Source organism: Chelonia mydas, chromosome 5, assembly GCF_015237465.2.
Source record: "Chelonia mydas isolate rCheMyd1 chromosome 5, rCheMyd1.pri.v2, whole genome shotgun sequence".
Taxonomy (NCBI): Eukaryota; Metazoa; Chordata; order Testudines; family Cheloniidae; genus Chelonia; species Chelonia mydas.
The window spans coordinates 47991167-48007732 of NC_051245.2; the positions used below are offsets into that span (position 1 = coordinate 47991167).

The 16566-nt window shown below is 41.9% G+C and overlaps 1 protein-coding gene across 5 annotated transcripts; it reads right to left on the bottom strand.

Annotated features, from left to right (window-relative positions):
- Nucleotides 1-270: 270 nt before the first annotated feature.
- UTP15 (UTP15 small subunit processome component) lies at nt 271-16433 on the bottom strand. 5 transcript variants are annotated; one of them, XM_037903035.2, is made up of 14 exons: nt 16294-16433; nt 15692-15747; nt 15240-15428; nt 14383-14475; nt 14113-14297; nt 12850-13028; nt 11673-11798; nt 9285-9420; nt 8140-8224; nt 3086-3235; nt 2583-2684; nt 2249-2376; nt 1531-1589; nt 271-968 (listed from the first exon to the last, which is right to left on the bottom strand). In XM_037903035.2, the coding sequence occupies exons 3-14, from the start codon at nt 15327-15329 to the stop codon at nt 745-747; spliced, it is 1557 nt and encodes a 518-aa protein (XP_037758963.1). In that variant the 5' UTR covers nt 15330-15428; nt 15692-15747; nt 16294-16433; the 3' UTR covers nt 271-744. The 5 variants fall into 5 exon arrangements, with proteins under 5 accessions (XP_037758963.1, XP_037758965.1, XP_037758964.1 ...); XM_037903037.2 differs by having other exon boundaries at nt 15692-15744; nt 16294-16432; XM_037903036.2 differs by having other exon boundaries at nt 16176-16319.
- Nucleotides 16434-16566: the final 133 nt, after the last annotated feature.

Here is a 16566-nt window from a genome sequence, read left to right on the forward strand (position 1 = left end):
AATCTAAGTTGCTTTAAGGGAAAAACTTAATCCAAATAACCTATTTTGCCTAGAATTGAGTTTTCTTATGAGTTAGCATTCACTTTTCAAAAGTGAATACATTGCAAGAATTTCAATATACTGAGCTCAGACTGTTCCTGTACCCTTAAAAAATGCTTCACTATTATCCACTATTTTCTGAGACAGAGAGAATTGCTTTTTATTAAGATACCAAAGATTTGAACTGGGAAATGAAAAGGGAATGAAAAAAACGCCACAATGCAGTCAAGCTATATCAAAGTCATACTTAGTTTTATTCCTGTGGCCAAGTACCTGAGATTTGAGATATACCAATTCTTACAGGATTGATGTATATTAAAGTTAAACAATCTTTTTTTGGGGGGGGGACGGAGGAGGAGAAAAAAGGAGCAATATAAAATGAATTTCATAGACGTTTTTGGAGGAACAAAGTCTCACTTTGTACTGATCCGCAAGATGTATTTTAGTAGTTAAATAGCTTTGGAATAAAACTTTAAAATCTTGGTGGTCAAAAAATTACATGGAAAGTTTGTCTTGAAAGGGTCCATTCTTTCTGTCATCAGTAATCCAGTCTCTTCAAAACACATTCTGCAGGAGTTGTTTCCATTTCCTGAAGCAAAGTAGTATTTTGAAAGCTGCTACAGAAAAAAAAAGTTATCTGGGGAAAGCTTCGCAGATTTCAAATCCAAGGAATTGTCCACAAATATGATGTATGGAATTAGACAGTTAGTTACTCGTAGTTTGTTCCAGAACCCTCAAAATACCATTAGTTTTGTTCTCCTCTAGAGAAGTGGCCTTTTTCCTTGTCATGGTAGCAAACAGTGCATCCATCATTCCCAAAACTTCAAGTAGTTCCGCCTGGTAATCAATTTCTTTTTCTATGATCTCTTGGAGTCTTAAGAATTGTTTATCAATGACTGCTGATTGTCCAACCACTGGGAGATATATATCTGGAGGAAGGAAAGTTACTTAAGTTAGTCTATGTGTGGATATCCATTTCACTTGGTTCATATTTTATAAGCATATATTTTACTTTTTAAATATATAGTTATTTCTGTTAAGTTTTGCTTTGTGGCAAGATGGAGAATATTTTAATAGCCTTCTGAAAAGTTATTGATATAGTCTTATAGTAACTTTCAGGCTAGTAAGCCTGAAGGGGGCTTAAATTTTGTTTACATGTTTACTACTTGTGGTATTATGTACTGGGAGAAGTTGGGGAAGCTAGTCATACCACACAACTACATAAAAATAGTGCCAAGGGCATTCAGAGCCTGGGACGGATGCTCTTTTTTATAGTGAGCATTAATCAAAGTGAAGTGTATAGTCTGATCAATCATCTGGCAAAAAAAATAAAGCTTGGAATTTTCTGATCTCTACTTTGATCACTGGCTTTTTATTATATCAGTTTTAAATTCCACGCTGGTTGTCTAGGCAAAATGTAGAACTTTACTCTCTGGAATAGCGTAAGCTTAGCTTGTAATACTAGGAGTTTCCTTTTGGTACAGTACTTACCAATAATCATTTCTGCAACTTTTATCAGCATAGGGGAAAATCTTGGCTCAACCACATACCTGCAGAGACAGAGCAATTCTTAAAATTAAGATACTAGCCATTTATTCCCATACCACCAGTTTTCCTATACTTATGTACAACTTACCACACAAAAGTTTAACTAGACAACTTTTCATTCACAAGAAGGGGTAAAAGAAGTCCCAGGGATGGGATAATCAGGAAGTCACACGTGGCAACCCCTCAGTGGGAAAAGCACTGGGGCTTCGAAAGGTGGCAATATTCTTTTTAAATAAAGGAAGATAAAACACAAACTTCAGACAACAAGACTCATTATGGTGGAGTGGGAGGGTTTCAGGCAAAGGGGCAAGGTGGCAAGTTTAAAGAAACTTCATCCTCTTTTTGGTGGGTTTCAGACTTCCTCTAAAGAGACAGAGCAGCAAACTTGATCAACATGCATTTTATAAATGAAAGGCAGTGTAGTTACCATATAAATACAAGTCTATTAAGAACACAAAGTAATTGTGAATGGTAGGGGTAAAGTCGAAATTTGTGCCTCCACTGAGGTCAGTGGCAAAATTTCTGTTGACTTCAGTTGGGCCAGGGTTTCACTCCAATGGTCTTGAAAGAGGTGTCTGCAGGTAAGTGTGGCAAAAGCTGGCAACAAGAAACATCTGCCTTATGAAATAGCCTTGTCAGAGGTAACTTAGGTGAGTGATACCTTATCAAGAAAGCCAGGAGGACGCTAAGTTGTGTTTCATCTCGTCCCGCAAGTGCATTTTTCAGTGTTCCTCTGCGATTTAGCTCCCGCATGACTGCAACTGTAATTTCTGGTGTCCTGTTACGGGCCTAAGTGTATGTAAAGAGTTTAGTACCAGTGCTCATCTTCAACATGAAATGAAATCTACATAGGCATAAGCAGGTCTATGTACACAAAGAGATTTCTTCCCTTTCTAGCACTGTCTCAAAGTTATATTATTTCATAATATGTACCGTAAATATAAATTTCAAATGAATGCACTGCGTATTGACACACAAAGCAGTAATGGCCTTACCTCAAGTACTACATCAAGAGCCTTGGATACCTGGAAGCTTTTTAGTAGTTTGTCATACTTTTTCAAGTGAGTTCTCACAGGTTTACTGACAAAGAAATCCTCCTAGAATTGAAAGGACAGTTCAGGATAGAGCAAACTTTTTTTTTTTTTTTTTTTTTTTAAGTGTTTTGTTAGCATTAACACTGCTTCTCAATTTCTTTATATTGTTTTTCCAGATGCTGCAATTTGCCGCAGCAGGTGCTTTCTGTTCTTATCAGAGTTCAGGGAAAGTTTTCAGGGGGAAAAAAAAATTGTGTATTTGGAAAGTCACGTTAAAAATACAGTGGTCAGCACAGCTAGTTAGATTATTCTCTTTAAAACCCTTCGTACTAATATTAGGTGGATAGACTTTTTTTTTTTTTTTTAAAAGCAATTTTTATTTTGGAGAGTTATACAGAATGCAGCTACCACACACACACACACACACACACACACACACACACTCTTCTTCCTCTCCCCCATACCTGCTTTGGCATGTAGTTTCTTCCTTTTACAAAGGTTCTGTATCCTGGCAGTTTCTTCTTTGGAAAACGTTCTCTGCTTTCTTCGTGTTTTCTGTGTCTAACATTTAGTACCCCATTGGTCATACCTACAACTATAGTTTCATCTTCAGGCTAAAATAAACAAGAAATTGACTTAGTAACAAAATGTTTTTGCTGTGATGAAGCTTTCTATAGCAGGAAGAGTTCTCAGGTTATATAAACATTGTTAATATATTTTGTATGAAACAGGTCTGATAAAAAACCCCCCAAGTACTAAGGCCTGCTGATCTAAGCACAATTTTTTGGACGCATTAGCCTCTGCTGTTCTAGGTTTTGAACGCTACTTTGAATATTTATACATAAGTTAAAAATATAGGATGTATAACATATACCCAGATTCTTGAGACCAGTTTATACATAAGAGGATATATTAAACAGTTGTAATACAAAGCAGGCGTTTTGAGTAACCGTTATGAATGAGGGATTATTAGGATAGCAGAGTTTAAAACTGAATGAAAGTTATTCAAAATACTGCTTTCCACATATGTGTTATTCTGACTATCACTTAATATTTAGATAAATAGATCTAGCTTTAAACACTAAATGTTTTGATGACCCTGAAAGAGCTACAGGATGGTTTCGTCCTAACTCTCATCCCACCCCAATGTTCTTCACTTTGTAAAGAATTGTCAGGGCCAGTAGCCCAACATGGAACTAGCTTTCTCAATCTCTAAAAGAAAACTTGAGGAGAGGAATAAACCCTATCTCCTGTTGATATTCAAAATATCTCCTTTGGTAATAACTGGGGCCTAAGAATCGTACTCCAATTGTAAGCTTATCTGGAGGAAAGTGGGTAAACATTCACAAATTGTCAGTGATCTGTTACACACAACTCTTTAAGAAAGAGGAAAAAGAAAGAATTAATTTAAACAAAGATCTGCTAATACCACCTGAGGACTGTATTAAGATTAGGTTTGGAAGGCATGAGAAGCGTGGGACCAGAAATTAGGCCTAATTGGTGGACAAAGCAATGAGAAGATGGGCTATTCAGCCCATCACCCCTTTTTGGAGACTTGTGGGAGGGGAAAGACTACCAACCATACAACAGCTGCTGCGGGATTTTTTTATGGTGACATCCAGACACGGACACACCACTGGTGACACCTGACCATCACCACTGCACCAGTGAGGACCCCAGCCTGATACATATGAATTCCTTCTGTTTTCTCCTCTCTCATATGTTCCTTTCTGTGCCCCCTTATCTTCCTCCTGCCCCCTCTCTTAGCGTTTCACCTGTTCCTGAAATCAACTGGACTGCAAGGCACCAGCATGAGATGAAATGGCCCATGCATCTCTGCTTGGCCTGAGAAAGACCGTCAAGTAGAGAGGCCTCATCAAACAACCAGATGAGGTTTCTGACCAAGCACTTGAGCCAGGGTCCACAGTAACAGCTGTCATGGCTGATCTGCCAGCCCAAAGCACCCATCTGTGACTGACTAGCCACCCTCTATCTTGAGAATGTCAACAAAAGCTGTATTTCAGCCATCTTTAGTATCCTACCTCTTCTCCCAATTGTGTGTCCATTTTGTTGAAAGCAAGAAAGCATCTATAATTCCCAAACAAGACGGAACAGAATGAACCCTTTCTTCCCCAGCAAGACGACAGATCCTTGACCGAATAAGAGACTAACCAATATTCCTTTTCTCTAAGACAAGATTTAAGAAAGAACTTGAGAAACAATTCAAAAATGTCTTAATGTTTTTGAAAGTACATCAGAAGCAGGTAACCTGCCGAACAGACAGGGGGACCACTAGATGACAGAGGTGCTAAAGGCGCATTCAAGGAAGAGAAGGACTTTGCAGAGAAGTTAAATGAATTATTTGCAGAAGGATGCAGGGGAGATGCCCAAAAAGAACAGCTCTGATTTGGGTAACAAATCTTAAGTACTGTCCCACATTGATGTGTCAATAGAAGAAGTTTTAGAGCAAACTGACAAATTAAATAGTAATAACTCATGGGGACCAGATGATAGTCACCAAAAAGTTCTGAAGGAATTCAAATATGGATACCTACTAACTACAGTATGTAACCTACTGCTGAAATAACAAAAACAAAACCTCTGTATCAGATGACTGTAAGTGAGCTAATGTAACGCTGATTTTTTTTAAAAGTCTCCAGCGTCGATCCTTGCAATTGCAGGCCAGTGAGTCTAACTTCACTATCAGGCAAACTGGTAGAAACCATAGTAAAGAACATAATTCAGACACATAGATGAACATGATTTGTTAGGGGAAGAGTCAACATGGCTTTTGTCAAGGGAAATCATGCGTCACCGATCTATTAGAATTCTTTGAGGGTATCAACAAGTATGTGGATAACAGTGATCAAGTGGATATAGTGTACAGTAGAACCCTGTTCATCCGACCCTCTATTATCCATCTGTCTGTGTTAATCAGACAACCAGCACACACAGATCCAGAAAAGGGTGATCTCTCCTGTGGCTGCTAGATGGCACTGTAGCATTGCACTCTCATTCTCCGGTTTATCTGAATTTTTGTTTATCCAATCTGGCACCAATCCCAATTACACTGGATAAACCGGGTCCTGCTGTACCTGGACTATATGAAATCCTTTGACAAGGTCCCTCACCAAAGGCTCTTAAGGAAACTAAGTAGTCATGGGATAACAGGGAAGTTCCTCTTGTGAATCAGTAACTTGTTACAAGGCAGGAAACAGAGTAGGAATAAATGTTCAGTTTTCACAATGCAGAGAGGTAAATAGCAGCGTCCCCCAGGGATCTGTACTGGGACCAGCGCTGTTCAACATATTCATTAAAGATCTAGAGATGGAGTAAACTGTGAAGTGGCAAAATCTGCAGATGATACAGAATTATTCAAGTTAGTTAAGACCAAAGTGGACTGTGAAGAAATACAAGGGGATCTTTGTTGGGTGACTGGGCAACAAAATGACAAATGAAATTCAACATTAAAAAGTGCAAAGTAACACACAGTAGAAAAAGATAATCCCAACTACACACACGATGGTTTCTAAATTAGCTGTTACCACTCAAGATAGATCTTGGAATCATTGTAGATAGTTCTCAGAAAATTTCAGCTGCTGCTGTGCATGGAGTCGAAAAGGCTAACTATGTTAGGAATTATTAGGAAATGGGCAGAAAATAAGATAATATACCATAATGCCACTATATCAATCCATGGTATTCCCACACCTTGAATATTGTATCCAATTGTGCCTGCACCATCTCAAAAAAGATATTAGAATTGGAAAAGGCTCAGAGAAGGGGGAAAAAAAGACGATCAAGGGCATGGAACAATTTCCAGAGGAGAGACTAAAGATTAGGGCGTCTTAATAAAGCGATGATTATGGGGGAATATGATAGAGGTCTACAAAATTATGAATGGTGTGGAAAAAAAATAGAGAAATTTTACCCTTATTTATTTACCCTTTCCCACAATACAAAAAAAAAAAAAAAAACAACCAGGGGTCACCTGATGACATTAATAGGCAGCAGGTTTAATACAAACAAGAGGAAGCACTTCACACAAGCTGTGTAACTCATTGCCAGTGAATGTTGTGAAGGCTGAAAGTATAAGTGGATTCAAAAAAGAACTAAATTAGTTCATGGAGAATAAGTCCATCACTGGCTATTAGCCAAGATAGTCAGGAATGTAACCCCATGCTCAGGGCAAACCTAAATCTCTGATTGCCAGAAGACGGGGTGGATATCTCCAAAATTGCCCTGTTCTGTACACTCACCCTGAAGCTCTGGTAATGACCACCGATGGAAGACAGGATACTGGACTTGACAGACCATTGGTCTGACGCAGTATGGTAGTTCTTATGTTTGCCATGGTACTAAACAGACTGAGGTCTCTATACTCTGAACCTTGACCTTTGTTTAAAACTGTTAATCTTGTACAGTTACAGGGTCATGTTAACACCTTTGACTCTTTGGGCTCAGATTTATTTAAATACCACAGACCCCCTAGGACTCCCTGACGCACCAAGAGATGGCTGTGGGGGGCCAAGACAAGCAGACCCCCAGAAGAGCCAGAGAAAGGGGGTGGGGGGGAAGAAAGGTGTGCGCATTATGGGAAAGGAGAAGAGGTAGTCAATTGATGCCAGATTCTCTACCAGCTATCAGGGTGGCCCTCTGAACTACCACTGGGGTGGGAGAAGGGAGCTGTGTCTGACCAACCTTCTCAGCCCCACCAAGCAGAGAATTTGGCTCTTCCCTTGACTCTCAGGCAGGGAATGTAAAGGGGTGGCTTGCCAAGCAGCTCATTCCCTTCCTCCTCTGCAGAAGTTCTGACAGGAGAGCAGCCCCAGCCTGCTTTGCCTGCAGTAGGAGTGAGCTGTCAGGCAGCCAGAGAAAAGCAAAGCCAGGCCCTGCAATCTGTTCCAGGAGGTTGTTTTTCCATAGCTCCTCCTATGGAAACTAGTTTCTAATGTCTCTATCTTTAACCCTTCAGCACAGGGGAAGCCTGTATGGAGAGTGAGGAAGGTATCGGCAGGTGAATTATTTGATTAGGTCCATGTCTAAAAGGCTCCTAGTGCATGTCCCCTCAACTCCACAGCTGCTAACTAGCTCCAACAACTGGTCCACTTCCAGCTGGAGCTGTAGAAGGCTCCCCAACAAGAAAGAGTACAGCCTTCTTTATAAAGTGAAGATCAGAACACAGCAACATTCCCAATCACTTACTCCTTGGGGGAGCTCACTGCTCTTGAGACACTCCCAGCTCAGAGTACAATGCTAAGACAAGTGCCAGACTCAGCTGTAGGACAGCATGTTAAGCCAATGGACTGTTATGGCAGCCTAATGTGTAATACTCAAAGTCTCCGGGTAATATTTGTAGGTGTAGAATTCATTCAGTGATCCTTGCACACACAGAATCCCTCTGACATTTAGAAATTGCAACAAAAGCTAAAGTGAGTTATGTAGACCACTTACAATTTTTTTTTAAATACACCAGTTCCCAAAGAGCCTAAAAAAATAATTTTAATATTATACTTACAGCCAATGCAAGACTCAGAATTGACGCTGCATAATCAAAGCTGTGGACTACTTTGTAGGAGGTTGTACTGTAAACCTTCACATGCCTGCACAGAAGAGCAACTTATTTACAACTTTACATTTCCATGTCTCAGACTAGATATTTTACAGTAATTTCACCTCTCTTACAAATGTTACAGACCTGTCTACAGAGATTTCAACAAATTTTACATAAAAGTTCCTTCATTGTACAACAGATTCTGCTTTTACTAGTCTCTTCAGATCTCTTGCCTGTAGAAGGATTTCATACTTTCAAATTCTCACACTTGCTGTACCATATGGTAGTGGTTCAAACATTTGGCTCATGGTCCAGACCTGGCCTACATGATATATTTACGTGGTCTATGATGTGCAGATTCTGCGGAAACTAACTTTCATTTAAAATAATATTTCAATTTCTAGTTTTCAAATAATCTTCCGAATATGAACAGAGTGTCAGCGTACTATTGCCTTCCCTAGGCACCAAAGGAAAAGCCAGAAACAATGGCTCAGTCATCTGAACCTTTTATCTTTTTAAGCTCTTCTTGCATTAGGTATTTCCTTCTGCCTGTTTGGACCGCTCTTGCTAGTGAGTTAGAAGGAAATACTCAGAATAAAGTTGAGGAGATAGTTTCCCTTTGAGTTCTTCTGCTGAACTGTCACTAAATCCAGGGATCAAGAGTAGACAGGAAGGACCAGAGCAGCCACTTTTGGGGGTAGGGAACAACTGCTAATGTGAATGAAGAGTGGAGTGGAGGTTGCCATTTTTGATGTAAGGCTCAACTCTGACCTAGACTGAAATCAGAGGCACTAATAAGTGTTGCTATCTTTTCATATTAAAATGGGATCAATTGTGTGCGTGGCCCTCAGAATGATTTATGCATCTGCCACTTAATGGGAATTACAAGTGCACAATTAAAAGTAGAACAAGGCCCCAGAATGTGTTTCAAAATTACTTGCACCAGTAACTGAAGTGTTATTATGAAAAATATTGCTTTTATTACTTTAGTCTGGCGTTTTCCTAAGTCTCCTGCCTTGATCTATAGCAGTCATAACTACAATGTGTTTTTCCCAAATTTAAAAATAACAAAACCCCTAAAAAGTTACATCATAGTGAAAGACACTAACCTGTCTAATGATCCTGAGAGCAGCCTTTGCCCAGAGCTACTGAGGCACAAACAGGTTACAGTTTTATGGTGATTTTTCAGTGATACTAATAATTGCCCTCCTCTTAGAATGTCCCAGACTTTAACATACCGGCCTCCTATAAACAGGAAACACATGCAAAGCAGTTTTGACATGTACACGTTTAAGCTTCTTTGCATAAGTTTTCAAGTTAAGAACACAAAAGAACAAACTAGCAAAAAGTCATGGTTTCCTTTTAACACTAAGTTTACTGCCTCCACCCTTGTCCACTTACGATTATGGCTGTGGAACAATTTGAGTTTATACTCTACAGGAGACATGAACTTCCTCTAGAAGCAACTGGGAGGAAAAACATTGTATCACTCGGGTTATAGCAGCTATGGGTGTCAATCACGGTCTATTAGAGATGTTAAAAAGGAGAAAACTTGTAACTTCCCTCTATAACAGGGGTCGGCAACCTATGGCATGCATGCCAAAGATGGCACGCAAGCTGATTTTTAATAGCACGCTGCTGCCTGCCGGGTCCCAGCCTCTGGCCCTGCTCGGCCCACTGCCGAACCCTAGTCTCGGCCGGCAGTGGGGGGCTGGCGGCTGGGACCCCGGCAGGCAGCAGTGTGCCATTAAAAATCCTGCCTGCCCCGGCCCACTCTTCTCTGCCTCGCCCCCCCGCGGGGACAGGGTGAAGAAGCTTGGTCCTGCCAGCTGCTGCTGCAGGGCAGGCAAGGTCTCCCCTCCCCCGCCTCTTCCGCCGGTGTGCTGAGTTCCTGCCCCTCCTCCTCTCCCTCCCTGCCGCCGATCAGCTGATGGCCCTTGCGCAGGAGGGGGAGAAGCAGAGCTGCAGCGCACTTGCTACTCCGAGGAGGAGGCGGAGAAGAGGTGGGGACGGGGCCGTGGGGACGGGGCATATCCCTGCCAGCCCCCTACCATAAGCCACTCTGGGAAGAGGGCTGTGAGCACCCCCCCGACCTTAGCCCACACCCTCCAGCCCTGACCCCTACACCCCCCCACACATACTCAGCCCCCCCACACCCCATGCCCTGACTCTTGCACCCCCCACATTCCCACCCCCACCCTGAGGACCAAACTGGAGCTCCTGCACCCCCCCTCCCCTCACATTCCACCTGCACCCTTCACACCATATGGGAGCTGCCCAGGTAAGCACTCCACACTTCCTGCCCCAACCCTGAGCCCCCTCCCCTATTCTAGCTCCTGACCAGACCCTACACCCCATCCCCCAGCCTGCTCCTTCACCCCCAGCCCTGTGTTCAGTGCACTCCCACTCTCAGCTCAGTGCAGAGAGAGAGAGAATGGGCTAGAACCAGGGAGAAGCTAGGTTCCCATTCTATGTTGGCAGGGCCGGGATCCCAGACAAGCAGCGGGCTGAGCGGGGCCGGCAGCTGGGACCCTGGCTGAGCGGGGCCGGCGGACGGAACCCCAGACTGGCAGCAGGCTGAGCCGCTCAGCCCACTGCCGGTCTGGGGTTCTGGCTGCCAGTCCCTTGCCAGCCAGGGTTCTGGCCGTAGGCCCCGCTCAGCCTGCTGCCATCCTATGTGAACAGGACCCAAGGCTGGCAGCGGGCTGAGCGGGGCGGCGGCATAAGATCAGCATTTTAATTTAATTTTAAATGAAGCTGCTTAAACATTTTGAAAACCTTGTTTACTTTACATACGGCAATAGTTTCATTATATAATATATAGACTTATAGAGAGAGACCGTCTAAACAACATTAAAATGTATTACTGGCACGCGAAATCTTAAATTAAAGTGAATAAATGAAGACTCGGCACACCACTTCTGAAAGGTTGCCAACCCCTGCTCTATAAGAATATTATGGAGGCTCAGTTTGGAGTTGGGGGATCTTCTGTTTGTGTTCAAGCAGTATGGGGGAAAAAGACCCTGAAGGAGATGAAGATTGTTAGCTCTTCAGATCAGGGGTGGAAAAAGTCACATCTTTCAAGAATAATCTTTGTCCCATGAAACAATTTATCCCATTCCTCCACCCTTGCACAATATGGCACTGCGCCAATGAGAGTCAGTTTCCAGTCCTAAAGGCTTCTTTTTTAGTTTTGATTAACAGCAAGTGGGAGCAGACCCTCTCCTGAGAATGTCCTGCTACCTACTCCTTGAGTTTAGCTCTTGGGACAGACAGCAAATTCACTACTACAGTGGGATCTCGGAGACAGCTGGTACCAGGCCACTTATGGCTAGCTGCATGACAATCGAGAGTTCAATACATTATTAATTCATAACGCAGTTGAAGCATGCAGCCTTGGTGTTTCAGTCTCAGCAATGACAAATGCAATATCTTGCAGCCACAGAGTGGGTTAAGGGGGAGAAGAAAAGGAAAGAAATTTCATTCTGTTCAAATACCTGCAGACACTAGAAGACCCCCAGAAGGGAAGAGAAGAACACTCTCCACAGGCTGTCCATGCTCTACAGTCATAATACTTTTTTCTGTCCGTACATCAAATACTTTCACAGTGTGATCGTATGAACCTGAAAAATACCCCAGTGAACAGTTTTAATTTAAGAACCCAGAACAGTTCAAGAACCAAAAAACCCCACGCACACATTTAAGATGAAATGTTCAGTCTCAAACCAAAGTCCATAGGAACTGCTGACCAACAGAAAAGCACTTAGCCAGTATCTTACATAAGTGAATTTTCATCTTTTAGATGGTATAAGAATCTCACCTTTAGTCCTACTAAGACACTGGACCTTCCAAACCATGTCATTCAGATCACTTTTCTTCCTACCCACCCTTGAATTCATATGAATCTAGCAGCAATTATCACAAGAACCACTAGAGCTAGAAGCCAATGTTTTATACTATGTACAAACTTGGAATGTCAGCTTTCAAGTGTAATGAAGCATTACTATAGTCCAACCAGTGGTTTGATACGCAGAACACAACTAACGTAAAGTTATGGTTAAGAGTTATCAGTTGTATCGTGCTGTAAGTGTGCATGGTATTTAATCTAGATTATGATGAAAATATCAGGAAACTCAGTAGTTGGTTCTAATAGCTACTTAAACTGCATTTATTCCAGTTTTGAAACTTCAACTTTTAGACCACACAAGCCATGTTCACTGGTGCCATCTTTTCCTAAAGCCTTAGCAAAAAATTTCAATTGCATTGATGTATTAGGTAAGTAGAATGCTTGCTTACTTATTCTTAAGAACCCAAAGAAATAGTCTAATCAGTATTTTAGCAGAATCATTAACCTTAAAGGACTTAGAGTACTGTTCTACTCACGATGAAACATGGTAAAAAACAAAAAAACCCAAAGAACTGGTATAAGAGGCAAGCCCACTGTCCTACTGTAGTAACAAGAGTCATCCTGTAAAGATAAATGCGAAAACAATCAAGATTTTAAACAGAAAAATCAAGGAAAGATGACACATGAAAGGCAGGAGAATCCCGGGGAGAGGAAAGAGAGAGAATTAGTGCCATTTAAGATGTGGAACCCAGACCAAGAAGAAACTACTTTTTTGAGTCCCTTATATGAGACCAATTCAAGACAGACGAGTATTTTACAGAACAAACCTGTTACAAAAAGATCTGTGTTCAGTTTACTTGTACAGCCACATCTCACGTAATCCGTGTGCTCGCTGTATGACACAATTTCTGTTGCACTTGGAATATCCCACAACTTCGAAGTATAATCGTCAGCACCAGAGAATATACGGTATTTATCAGACAGAAAGTCCACTACATGTACTGCTCTAGAAACCAGAATGAACAATGTCCAAGATTACTACAAGTGCTTCAAACTTTGAGTGCAGAGTTATTATAGGAAAATGTGTCCACTTAATCTGAAGTGGTATATGATAAACTGACTAATGAAATATCTGCTACTGGAAGATATAGTGCAGCAGCTTGCAAGTCAGATACTCCTTCAGTGGTTCAAAGCTTATATTAAAAGCACAGATCACAAAATGCAGGCTATACTGACTTTCTTCTTAGAATAAGCATTAAACACCACCCAACTCTCCATCACGGACAATTACATATTCTTTTGCCTATAAAGGGAAGATTCAAATAGGGTAGGAATCTAGTAATTCTATACAAAAGTTGTAAGGGATTTTGGTGTGAGTGTTAGTCTACTTTTATTATTTCTTGTTAAGGAGTGCCTGGGTATGGTTGTCAAAGCAGGATGCCTGCGTCTGAGTGACATCCACCCCATTCCATTCTGTGACTGGTTGGCCCCCGCTTGCAGAATGGTAATATCAAATTGTAACATCATTTAAATGTAATCACATTATTCGGAATACTCCTATATCACATCTAGAACTATAATCTGTGTCTTTTATTTTGGTGTGCTGCTTTAATTATATGATTCTTTAAATGTAATTCTACTGCATTTTAGTATGCTCTATGCTTTCTTGCTTTATTAAACATATTGTAACCACTTATTTCTTTTAAATAAATAATTAATTCTTTTGTTTTCGAAGAATTTCTGCTTGTGTGTCCATCCTTGAACGGAAGGCTGAAACCGTATCCTTTCAAGGGTTAGCAAGACTAGCTTGCTCTGGGGAGCACTCTGCGGGTCAGAGACAAGCCGCCTGGTAACATCCTGGCAATTCCTTTAGGGCAGGCCGCAACCTTGTTTCCCTTTCGTTAAATCAGAAACACTATTGTAGGCTAATTTTAATTGGCATCTAAAATTTAGGGTAATAAAACTTATCTAGCTCTTTTTTGAACGTTGTTAGTGTCTTGGCCTTCACAAAGTATTCCATGGTATTTCAGTCATAAAATTTACAAAGGAGAAAGCTTATATACACAATGAATAAAGCCATGTTGTCTTACTTAGTGTGACCATCAAATTGTCTCAGTGCTGCTCTTCCACTGATATCAAATAGCCGAATGACACCTTCTTCACTGCCAGCAACAAGTAGCTTGCCATCATCTCTATACGTAGCACAATAAGCAGCATCTTTGAAGCGAGAGAATGTTTTGATTGGCTCCTGAGAGTACCGACCATAAATATGGATCTAATAAAAATCACAAATTTTAAATTAGTACATTCTCATACAACACTAATTGAAAAGAGATATAGGACTTATTATGAAAACTTACCCTTGAAGAGGCTGTGACAGCATAATTATGTGGAGGAATTGGAGAGAAGTCAATTTTATTCACTGCACCAAATTCCTTTATCTGAACAGGAGTCTAAATGAATTGAAGTGAAATTAAAGAAATTTAATTGTTACCGAAGATTTTTATTAACTGTAGTCTTAAACATGAAAGCTTGACATGGTACTCTACCATGGTCTAGTTTCTAAACTGACTTACAAAATCCTTATAAATTAGAACAGAAAAAAATCATGGCTGTATTTTTTTTAAGTTTTTCCCCCTCCCCAAATTTCACTTCTTTTTTTGCTTTAGGAAATTTTTGTTTCTAATTTTATGTTTTAAACATGATGTTCTTCATTACTAGGGAATTTGCCAAAATGCAAAACATGCTCATACTGTATAAATATGTACTTTTCAAATGCTGATATATACATTATACCTAAATTGTCTGGTATACATTTTCATTTTAAAAAATACTAGAACAAACTTATTGTAATGATTGCCAATAAGATAAATGAAGGAGACTATATTTTATTAGAGTGAACTGCATATATTATAGGAAGCAATTTGAGATTCAAGTCAGTCTGGGATCTTGTAGTGTTGACAAACCCATTACATAAGTAAGATGGATACTTGATTTAAAAAAAAACATAGTCAGGTTGTCACCCCTACTGAAGCTATTTTGCTATTAAGTGCATAGAGTTAGACAACCAGTTATGACAATGGATGGGAAAGTCTTTTTTGTTTTTAAGTTTTGGCCATTTATACTGTTGCATAAAATCAAGACAAAAACCTTTAAGCAAAAAATGCTACATAAAACACTTAAGTTATAGCCCCATATATTAACTATACATTCTTACCTTGTAATTCTTCCAATACAAAGTATCTTGTGTGATTTTCTTACCAAGCTTGGGAAATGACTGAACCACTACAGGTTTATAACTAGCCATTATTTCATATAGTGAGGTTCCAAAAGCAGCAAGTGCAGCCCCTGCTTTTATACTCTCGGTAAAGCAAAAGTGGTACTTCTCTTTTTATCGCAAGTGCAGCTGAAAAACAAGAGTTTACAATAAATTTTAAATTTGAACCGTAACAACACAACAAATGTGAATGTATTTGAGAAATAATTCAAAATGCAAGTGACATTCCATTATGAATGTGCTGAAATATCTTATCCAGCCTCCTGATTCTAAGTTTTGGGGGCAAGGGCCAAGGCTGAAGGGGACAGTGGGGAGGGACGCAGTAGGTTAATACAGCAACCTTACATCTAGAGTGTTGCAGCTGGATCAGATCAGATCACACGTGCACTCACCTTAGCTTCCATCCACGCTCCTCACAACAGACACATGTCAGTATCCCTGAGCACTGCTGAAGAGATAGTAGATACATTTCAGACTAAGGACTCACTAGTCAGCGCCTGCACAACGCAACCACTGTGATACCTCCCCTCCCCACCCCCAGCCCCGCTTTCCACGCCACCCGGCTACCTCCTCCCCGCCCCCAGACACCGTGACCGCCCCTCCCCAGGCAGAGCAGCAGGACTCCGGCTTAGCTAATAGCTGCGGAGTTGCCGGAGCGGAGCGGCGCGCGCAGTAGCGGGATCCCGCCTGGTGCCTGGGACAGGAGCAGCCCCGTCGCTCGGCAGCACGCCCCGCCTGCAGGCCAAGGGACGGGGCAGCCCAACGCCGGTCGGGCCCGGCTCACGCCGCGCTGTGCACGGGGCGGGGGTATCTAGGCCCGTTACCCCAGCAGCGGAGCTGCAGCGCCGGCCGGAGCAGAACGAGCCAGCAGCTCACCAGCCTCAGGAGGCGGGCGGGAGAGACCGGGGCCCGGCTGCTCTCCAGGCCGAGCGGCGCGGCTCCTTCCCGGGCATGTGGGGGGCGGGGCGCTGCTCGCTCTCATCGCGATCCCCACCTCGGAGCCGGATCCTCTGTCCCGACCGGATATCACGGGGGGAGCTCCGGACAAAGGAGCCTAGTGCCGGCTCAGCAGACAGAAGTCACGTTGTGTCCCGCGGCGGCTGCCATCAAGCATCAGGTCGGTCCTGTCGCCGAAGAACTGCGTCATCAGGGCTACGCTACGCAGCGCGTCGCCTCTCACACCTACGTCTCTGACCCGCGTGACCTCTTGAGGGGCCCAATGAGAAAAGGGCACCATCCGTGTCCAATCGCTCCGAGCGTTATTGGT

Coding starts and splice junctions, on each gene's coding strand:
- UTP15 (XM_037903035.2), bottom strand. CDS start 15,329: ATGGCTAGTTATAAACCTGTAGTGGTTCAGTCATTTCCCAAGCTTGGT. Junction 9,421..11,672: donor GGGTCTTCTAGTGTCTGCAG/GTATTTGAACAG, acceptor TCCTGTTTATAG/GAGGCCGGTATGTTAAAGTC. Junction 2,377..2,582: donor CTCTTGATGTAGTACTTGAG/GTAAGGCCATTA, acceptor ACATACACTTAG/GCCCGTAACAGGACACCAGA.